Below are 10,014 nucleotides of genomic sequence, written 5' to 3' on the forward strand. Positions count from 1 at the left end.
CCCCCCCCCCCCCCCGTGGTGTCTGTGTCCTCATCTCTTCTTCAAAGGACACCAGTCACACTGTCACAGGGCCGCCCTAGTGCCCTCCTTTTAACTCAGTTACCTTGTCAAGGACCCTCTCTCCCAGTCCAGTCACATTCTGAGGTCCTGGGGGTTAGGTAGGACCCCAACCTATGAATTTGAGGGGTGGGCGCCATCCAGCCCATAACAGAGTCTCTCAGAGACGGGACCAGCAGCTAGAGCCCTACGGTTTCCTTGTTGGGTGCCTGGGGAGACCCCTCAGAGGAATTGATACAAGGAAAGTTCTGAGGAAACTGGATCCAAACCCCAATGGGCCGAACGCCCTCAGAATGTTCTCGAGGTCCCTGTGGTGTTCCCTGCTGCCCCCAGCCCTTCTCTTCTGTGAAGGTGACACACCTGCCAGAAAGAAATCTGACTCCCCTCATTGTGCTTTTAAAATAACTCTCATTATTCCTCCTCTGAAGGTTATTTTCAAACTCTTTATAACTAGATTTTTTTTTTTTTTTTCTAATACAGAGAGAAGGAATCAACCCCCCTGACTTTCTATGGGAGAAGCTCAGGTTTCTAACTCATAGCGGGGGTTTCTCTTTCTTCTCCAATATACGGGCGCCCTGACGCCATGAAATGCTGCTGTTTCAGCTGATAAAAGTTTTGGAGCAAATGTGGACTTTCCTCCGGCAGTTACCCTGGGAAAGGGGAGGCCCGGGCTCCCACGTCAGAATGGCGGGCACTTCTGGGAGGAGCAGGTGAATCCGAGGCTCACGGTCAGCCAAGAATTCCAGAAACGCATAACGGGAGCGCATGTGTATAAAAAAGAATGTCTGTATGTGTGTAACTGAGTCACTTTGCTGTACAGCAGAGACCCCGGAACAACACTGCAAGTAACTGCGCTTCGGTTAGAAAAAACAACTCCAGAAAAGGTGACCCCTGCCGCCCGTGGCCCCTCGGTCCCCGCCCGCGTCCCGGGGAAGCAGCCGCCCTCCGGCCACCTCCTGGGGTGTCCCGTGCCCCCTTCTCCGCTGGGAGCCGCTCGGTGCCCCCCGTGGCCCGGGACGCCCCCAGGCCCCGACCTCGCAGGAGGCCAAGCCCTGCAGCTCCGAGTGGAGCGGAAACGCGTCATTTCCGTCTCCGAAGGATCCCGCGAGCCGAGAGCACGTCTGTGCGGACGGGCTCGCGCTGGGTCTTGCACGAGGACCCCCGGCCGGTCCCGCGGGCAGCTGAGGGGCCGGCGCTGGGCCCGGAGCGGCCGTGACCTTTGCCCCTGATCTCGGCCGCTTCTCAGGATTGTGGTTCTGCTGCCGGTGCCGGTTTAGCGGCAGGTGGAAATAGGACAGCCCAGCCCTCGGCGCTGACCTAGGACGTCGTGTGTCCCCCCCCCCTCCCGCGGGTGGCGGGTGGAGTGTCTCCAGGTCAGGGCTCCCCGCCTGACCTTGCCCCTCCAGCGCAGCCTGGCCATCTCTCTCTCTCTCTCTCTCTCTCTCTCTCTTGCGCGCTCTCTCTCTTTTAAAAAAAAATTCTGTTTTATTGTGGTGAGAACACAGCACACAAGAAACTACCCTCCTACATTTTTCTAAGTGTATAATTCACAATGTTGTTAATTATAGAAACAATATTGCAGGGCAGGTTTCTAGAACTTACTTCATCTTCTTGACTGTAACCTCATGCTCAGTGATTGCATCTCCCCGTCTCCCCCTCCCCCAGGGCCTGGTAACTGCCCTTCCACTGGTTCCGTGAATTAGCCGATTTTAGGTAGTGGAATCGTGCAGTCCTTCCGAGACTGGCTTATTCACTTAGCATAACGTCCTTCAGGTTCACCCAGGCTGTCGTAGATTCCAGAATTTCCTTCCTTTCTTTAGGGCTAAGTAAAAATCCCTGCATGTGCCACATTTTCTTTACCTGTTCATCTACCGGTGGACACTTAGGTGGTTCCACATCTTGGCTGTTGACCACGGTGCTGCTGTGAACCCGCGAGTGTTCCTATCTCTTTGCCATCCTGATTTTCATTCTTTTCGATAAACACCCACATATAGGATTGCTGGATCATCTGGTAGTTCTGTCACTGACCAGGGTTCTTGGCCTTCTTGAGCAATAGAAATTGACTAGAGACCAGACAAGAGATTCAGGCAAGGCTTTACTGGGGCCCCTGCTGCAGCAGGGGGACCGAGAACAAGAAACAGGTCCCCTTGCTCGCTCGCTGAGGCGGGGGGCAGCTGGCTCCTTGCGTGGGGTGAGGGTAGGGGTGCGTCTGGGGGTCGGGCGGGAGTGGTGGCTGACGTGTTCTGCCCACCCCTTGGTGGTGTCGAGTGCAGGGGGCCTGCGCATCACCCTGCTGTCGCTCCCGGCTCTTCGGAAGTGGCAGTTGGGTTCTTTTGGGCCTTTTGGTATCTTGTCGTCCAGAATTTGCCCTAACTGGGCATGCGCGCAGTCTTTTTTCGTCCCTTATAGTTTCTTTGTGTTTTGTTGCTTGAGGCGACGTGTGTCCAGGTGTGGGCACTGCAGCAAAGGGCCCCAGGTCCCAGCCTGTCTCAGTTCTATTTTTCATTTTGGGAGGAACCTGCATACATTTTGCATTCCCACCAACCGTGCCGAGGGTTCCAAATTCAGCCTTTCACTTTCCGGCGGCAGGCAGCGCGGGGCCCCTCGCACCGTCCCTCCCTCGCAGTACGGCGGCCGGCTGGGAAAATCCTTCTCACTCTGTGTGTGATGTTTGGGGATCATCTCAACCATCCTCTTCTCCTGGCTCTTACTCCCATCCCTGCTTTCCCGATTTTTTGGTGCGTAATTCAGTCTGCAGTTGCCGTCTAATAAATTCTTTGTGCATAGCATGGTATTAGGTGCTTTCAATGCTTCATCTCCTTTGATCTTCACAACATCCGTCTGACGATGTAGGTACTGTGCTCATCTCTGCTTTACAGAGGATGAGCCTTAGTGAAGTTTAGTGATTTACCTCGCCTGCTCATTGGAGGATGATTTGAACTGAACTTTATTCGCAACCAGGTCCCCCCTAGTGTTTATCTTAGTTCATTTGTTTATCTTCATACCAATATCTTCCCAACTCTCTGAGGCCCGGGAGGCTGTCTTTTACCTTCCTGTACCAACCCCCCTGCCAGGGCTGGGCACCTAATACATGCTCAATAAATATCTATATTTGGATGATTGATAGAGCAGGGTTTTTATTCCCAGGCATCTGAAGACAGCTCTGCATGCAAAATTTTAAAGATGCACTGATTATATGAACACTACTGATGTTAATGATTATAACCCACAAACACTAACAAATATCTCTCCTTATAAAGTATATATCTTTTAAAAATTATTATGCTTTATTATTTGACCTACATGCTATTTATGATTGTATTGATCAATTTTAAATTCTTTTCCTTTTTTTTTTTTTTTTTTAAACCCCACATTTGTTTATTTATTTATTTATTTTTTTGGCTGTGTTTGGTCTTCGTTTCTGTGCCAGGGCTTTCTCTAGCTGTGGCGAGCGGGGGCCACTCTTCATCGCGGTCTGTGGGCCTCTCACTATCGTGGCCTCTCACGTTGTGGAGCACAGGCTCCAGATGCGCAGGCTCAGCAGTTGTTGCTCACGGGCCTAGCCGCTCCGCGGCACGTGGGATCTTCCCAGACCGGGGCTCGAACCCGTGTCCCGTGCATTAGCAGGCAGATCCTCAACCACTGCGCCACCAGGGAAGCCCAAGTATATATCTTTATGCTTATATATCTTTATATATCTGTCCTCACAGAGCATTTTTACACAATTACTTAGATTCTAAGAGGTAACGAAACGCTATCAATTGTGAGTATACTGTCATTTTTGGTAGAGAAAGGGAATTCAGAGAGGTTGAGTGGACTCGTGCAGTTAGGAGAGAACCTTGAGGACATGAGAATCTTGGGTTCCTTTTCTTTGGGCCACAAGCACACGCAAACTCTAAAAGGACTTTGGAAATTGTAAAGGGCTGTATGGTGTGAGATGAGTTATTTTATGAGGCAGCAGGAGAGAAAGGATCATGTAACCAAGCTAGTTAAACCAGGGGAAGCAGTGGCTCAGTGAGCCGTTTTGCTTTGGCTCGTGGTTGGGACGTGGACAGGTTGGGTTTGAGGGGGCGACCCTCCGTGAGCATCTGTCCAGCCGTGCGCAGCTGCCCTGACCTCAGGAGAGGGCTTCCAGCCGGAGGAGGACAGGAGAGGTCTTGTTTCCACTTACTCGTTCGTATTCTGTGTTTTTCTGCTTTTGCTGCCCACTGAGCCTTAGGGTCCTCGCCTGCCATCCTTTGCCCTTTCTGCCTCCTCATTCCTATTCGTCTTTTTATGACCACTCCAGGAGTGCCTCTCCCGGCCACCTCCTGCCTGGCACAGGTGTGTCGTCAGGACATCGTGGCCTCACCCTGGTTACTGTACTCCCCGTGTCATCCTGTAATATCCTTGCACTAGACGGTGAACTCCTTAAGCTCAGGGACCAGAGCTCTTTATCTTTGGTTCCCTGAGTCCACCATGGCTGCCTGGTTGTTGAATGACGGACTGATCATTTGCAAGCACCTGGGGGGGGGGGCTGGGGGTGTGCACGGTTTCCCCCTCGCGAGGAGTTTCCTGGAGGAGCATGAACTTTGAAGCGTCTGCATGTGAGCCTTTGTCGATGCCGGTCATCAACGTTGACCAGAGAAGTGCTTGGGTGTCTTCTTTCCATTGTGCCAACCCATCCAGTTTGTTTTAAAATATCCTTCAGTTAATTTTACTCGCATTAATTTTTTCAAGGGGAAAAATGTTTTGTATTCATCAGTGTTAACAAAATACTCTAAAGACAATCAGGGCTGTCCTTGTGGGTGTCTTCCTGCAGTTCCAGCTTCCTCCGATGGTTCGTGGATTCTCTCTGGTGTCAACTTTCTCGTCGATGTTCGTGAATCGAGTTCTTATCTCTGACTGTCGTGTCCTTTGAAGTTGGGACATTTCGTTTCCAATCCCCTTCCAGACGTTGTGGCTATATCTCAGCAGCCCTTCGCAGTCAGCATTCCGAAAGCGGAAGTGTCTGCTCTCTCAAAGTGCTCCTCCTTCTGCAAGTTCTATTTTGGTAACTGGCAACTCGGACCGTGCAAGTTATAAACTGCCGTTATTCTTTGCTACCCTTATTGCACCAGTCAGTCACTTGCACGTACAGTGAATTCTAGGTAATTAGACTCAGAACGAGGGCTCTAAAAGCCATGCATTCTCGTTATCTTCTCTGCCCCTGCCTTTATTTATTTATTAATTCCTGCGCCGGCTGTTTGCTGGGTACTGTCCATGTGCCGGGCGCTGTTCCAGGCAGTCAGAATACAGCAGCAAACAGCAACAGACAAAAGATTTGCCCTCGGGACTTCCCTGGCGGTCCAGTGGTCGAGATTCTGTGCTTTCGCTGCAGGGGACGCGGGCTTGATCCCTGGTCGGGGAACTAAGAACTCACATGCCGTGCAGCGCAGCCAAAAAATTAAAAAAAAAAAAAGAAGATTTGCTCTTGAAGACCTTACTTTCTAGGAGTGAGGGAGACACATGGCAAACGTTATGATCAGCAGGTAGATTATTTCGGACGTTGGAAGGTGAGTACTATAGGAATGCGGGGGGAGGGGTAGTTGGAGGTTGCAGCAGGAAGTAAGATGCAGCTGGGCGTGGCTCCTGAGCCTCTTAGGGGGACAGTGGGGGGAAGTGATCCCAGCCATGTAGACCAGTAGGAGAACCTGGCCACTGACTGAGTGGAATGGCCCTTGCGGAGTTTCAAGCGGAGGAGAGATACAGCCTAAAATAATTGGAAGTCTCGCACGGGCTGCCCTGCTGAGGACAGACCGAGGGGCGGAAGCGGGAGGGGTGGAAGCCCCATCATCTTGTGCCCGGACGGTCGCAATAGTGTTGAACAGGCCCCTGCTTTTCTCTGTTGGGGCGGGTTTCTTCATGCTTCGATGCTCCTCTCTCAGGTGCGGGCCCGATGACACTGCTCCCCAGCCAGAGCTGCTGGGACAGGGCCCACCCTCCGTGGCCCCGCTGAGACCCGGCCCCTCCCCTACCCCCGTCCCGCTCCCACCCTGGGCGCTGTCGTTCTCCCGTGCCTTGTAGCTCTCTCACTTTCTACCCAACAAAACCCTTTTTTTGCTAAGTCCCATCTTCTCCTAAAAGCCTCTGCAGCATCTCCTTGGCAGAATGAATCCGTCCGAGCTCTCACACCTGGGGAGGTGTTTGTGCCTCTGATGCGCGCGTTTAGTTCTGGCTGCCTGACAGCTGCGCGCTGCCGGTCTAGGCGGTGGGCTCCTGGTTATAAGTGCCCCGTGTTCCTCTTTGCATCTTTTGCTCCCTCAGTGCTGCCAGAAGGGCCTCACTCAGCCTTCGAGATGGTTCTGCTTAGCCAGCTTTGGCGGTTCTGTTTTGCAGATTGAAGCCCTCGTCAAGGACATGCAGGACCCAGAGATGGGGGTCAGAGTGCAGAACCAGAAAGTCATGGTCATCAGCGTCCCTCACGCCATGACGGGTAATGTATCTTGTGATTTGGTCTTGGCCTGGAACAGACCGTACACAGAGGTCGGCAAACTATAGCTCGTGGGCCAAATGCGCCCCGTGTTCTGTATCTGTGAATAAAGTTTTATTGGAACAGATACACGTCCTCATTTATGTATTGTCTGTGGCTGCTTTTACTCTGCAATGGCAGAGTTAAATAGCTGTGCAGAGACCGTAACGTGGCCCACAAAGCCGCATATACTTACTGCTTACTTGCGGATTCATGCACCACAGGCTCCTTCCTTCTGGGCAAGGAGTCAGAAAGGAAAGAGAAAAGAATCCAGTAGGTCCCCTTGTGAAGCCATTCCTCCTCCCCAGGAGGTCATTTTAAAAACCTTTACTGTTGTTTTTTATTTGATTGTCTTGTTTGATTTGTTTTAATAAAATCAAGTAGCAGAAAAAATACTATGGCAAAAAAAAAAAAAAAAAAAAAAAAAATTGGCCTTTGTTTTCTCCATCTTTCCCTGTCTTCTAATTAACATTCAGACCCTTCTTGATTCCCCAAGGGCAGGGCACCTTAGTCTCTTTTCTCTGGGGGTGGGATAAAGGGCGTCATTTCAGGATATCAGCAGAAGGGGCTGGACCCCCAAATAAGAATGCATTTTGATCGGTGCGTTGCGATGGTTTTGTGATTTTGGTAAAATCCGTGCGTTGCGTTCGTTTTGTGATTTTTGCAGTAAGGAGTCCCTTTCCCACCGAGAGTCGTGTTGTTGGCAGAGGGGGGCAGCCTCTCAGAGCGCGAGCCTGGGACTCGCCGCTGTGCTGAGTCCCCTGTGAGCCCTCGCTCTTGACCCCATCCATGACCTGAGTATTTGTCACTCAAGGCACTGGGGTCTCTGCAGAGGCAAGCCGGCCGGAAGGAGGCGCGTCCCAGCCAGCACAGCGTCTCTCGGGCTCCCTGGGTGTGAGCGACAGAAGGCCAGCTCTGGCTGGTGGGAGCAGCAGAGGAATGATTGGCATGCGACAGGCTAGCTCACAGGAGAAAAGAAAACTCCAATGGTCTAGACTTGGGAAAGGCTAGGTCCCAGAGAAGCCTGGGCGCCCCAGGACGTTGCAGGCTGCCTCTGACCCCTGACCCCACGCCCTCCCGGCTCCTGGTTGTCATGAATTCTGGTTGAATTCTCCACTGGATTGGGCAACCCTCGAGGGGAGAGATCTCGTCTAGGTCATCTGAGTAACCCCTGCGCTTAGTGCAGCTGGGGGTCAGGGTGGAAGTTTAACAAAAGTTTAACGAGTGCATGAATCAGTCCTGGTCTCGAACTGTCCAAAGGGCGCTGGACGTTGAGTCAGGCACCCTGGGATTGAATCCTTTGGGTGCCTTTTCTTTTTTTCTTTTTTTTTGCCGTGTAGCCCTAGTCTCCATTTCCTCATTTGACAAGCGGAAGTAGTGATCCCTGCCCCAGGGGATGCCTGCAGGAACCAGACAAGACTCTTGCGCGCACATGGCCGGTGACGCTGCACGGGGCCCATAGCTGGCAGCGTCCTGCACTGTGTCACCCATGATAAGCGTAGGGAGAGATGTGACTCCCCCCCCCCCCACCCCTTTTTTGAGCCGGGGGGCCGGGGGCGGAGACGCAGAGTTCCAGCATCTTGTCCCCAGGTCACTAAACGCATCCAGGGCTGAGCGTGGGCTTGAGCCCAGCTACACCGCTCCAGCGTCCATGCTCTCATCGCCCGTCCGGGATTGCAAGCTGCTTTCCTTCCTGGCAGGTGGGGCCCCTGGTTCCCTGGATTTGGTGGGGGGCCGCCCACCCAGCCACGTTCTGCCTTGTTCATCCTACTCGGGTGAGTCCCAGCTGCAGTCGGAGCCCAGGAGGAGCCCTGTCCTGCAGTGTCGGCACTAATCAAAGCAAACTGGATCAGTGCCACCCGACTCCTTAGAGGGCAGGTGACTCAGGACTTAAGGGGACGACGGTGGCCGACGTGGGCTCTGAGTAGCCTGTGGTGCTGTCGGCACAGATCACGTGGTGGACACACCGGGGCCCCCGTAACCTCATTCGACCTATTTCAGGGAGTGGTCAAGTGGATGAGAAAACCTTCAGCCCCTTGGTGGGGAGCGCTAACCTGTCTGCTCTCCGCCGGGGGCTCCCTTTCCTGGTCTGCACACCACCGTGTAGAGACTTGGGGTGGAAAGTCTAAAACACCCAGTCCTGGGATTTTTAAGCAGGGGTTTAGGTGAAGAATTTTGCTTTTGAATAAGCAAAGCGCTGACTAAAGCCAGGAGCCACAGGGGAGCCTCTGAAAGCCGTTGCGGTGGGCACGTGGGCGTGGAGAGCTGATAGCTGGATATCTGTGGCCCAGGGCATGCGCAGGAAGGGCAGTTACAGGGGGTCCACCCTCAGCCACACTGCGGGCAGCTCCTTCAGCCCGGAGAGTGGGGGAGGGGCCCTAAGCCCTCCCACCCCCCACCCCCACCCCGCGGGTGTCAGAAGAAACGCCCCTTGGCCACCCCCAAGCAAGCGAGGAAGTGTCCTTTGCGACAGTCCAGCTATAAGGACACAGGCAGCGGGGTTTCAGACCCTGACCCTCCTCTTCGGTGTGTTTCGTGGGCCAGTTTCCACGCAGGCAGGGGACCCAGCTCGGCTTCTGGAAAGCAGGCTGGGGTGGCTGGAAAATATGGTTGTTGGCATATGCAAGATGACATCGGAGTTGGGGTGCATCTTTCTCCCGAGATGATCCCACCTGCCTCCTGCGAGGAGTGTGTTCTGCCGATGGGGCCAGAGGGCCCGGGCCGAGTGGGGGGCCACAGCTTCCCTGGGGTCCTGCATCAGCTCTGGACTTGGTGGGACCCGGCTTGCCTTGGCCCTTAGATCAATCTGAACACTTGCTGGGGGCGGAGGGGTGCACATTCCCTCCTGCTCTTGTCCCCGTGTGCCTCCCCTGGTTTCTTCCACGCCAGCCTGCAGTCTGCGTTGCTCCCAGGCCAGCCCCTCGGCCTCGCAGGGCCCAGGGCGAGAGGGCACACGGAGCCCGCATTCCATGGTCTGAAGCTGTAAATCAGCCCACAAAGTGTTCCTAAAAACGTGGCTCATCTCACCGCTTTGACAAAAGCGTCTTTACAACGACCTGGAAAGCCAGGTTTCGATTTAGAATTCTCTGACCCCTCAGAGTTCTGCCTGGGAACTTGGGGGTGTGGGAGAACCAGCCCTGCCCTTGGCGCACCCCTTTCCCCTCCCATCCCTAGCTCTGATTTACTCCCCTGGGTCCGGGCTCCATTCAGAGTTCCATGGACAGCTTGCTTTGGGTCTGTTCTTTTTTTTTCTTTTAATTGTTAAGTCTTAGTCTGTTTACTTCCTACTCGATGAATGACAGTCCAGGCACCAATTATTGTGAGGAAAGAGAACGAGTCTCACAAGAGAGGTGAAGCCTGGAGGGTGTAGGGGACGTTAGGCTGGAAAGCTGGCCAGAGTCGGATCATGGACGGCCCTGAATTATGGGCTGCAGGGTTCGGACTGAACTTTGCTGGGGGGAGGGGGG

At 53.5% G+C, this 10,014-nt stretch overlaps 1 protein-coding gene across 1 annotated transcript in view; it reads left to right on the forward strand.

Annotated features, from left to right (window-relative positions):
• Positions 1 to 10,014, forward strand: part of RGS9 (regulator of G protein signaling 9) — a 56,910-nt gene that overhangs the window by 5,137 nt on the left and 41,759 nt on the right. The window contains exon 2 of the mRNA XM_007455282.1: positions 6,415 to 6,511. Coding sequence (XP_007455344.1) covers positions 6,415 to 6,511 — 97 coding nt within the window. The remainder of the gene's footprint in view (positions 1 to 6,414; positions 6,512 to 10,014) is intronic.

Source organism: Lipotes vexillifer, unplaced genomic scaffold (genome assembly GCF_000442215.2).
Source record: "Lipotes vexillifer unplaced genomic scaffold, Lipotes_vexillifer_v1.1 scaffold664, whole genome shotgun sequence".
NCBI lineage: Eukaryota > Metazoa > Chordata > Mammalia > Artiodactyla > Lipotidae > Lipotes > Lipotes vexillifer.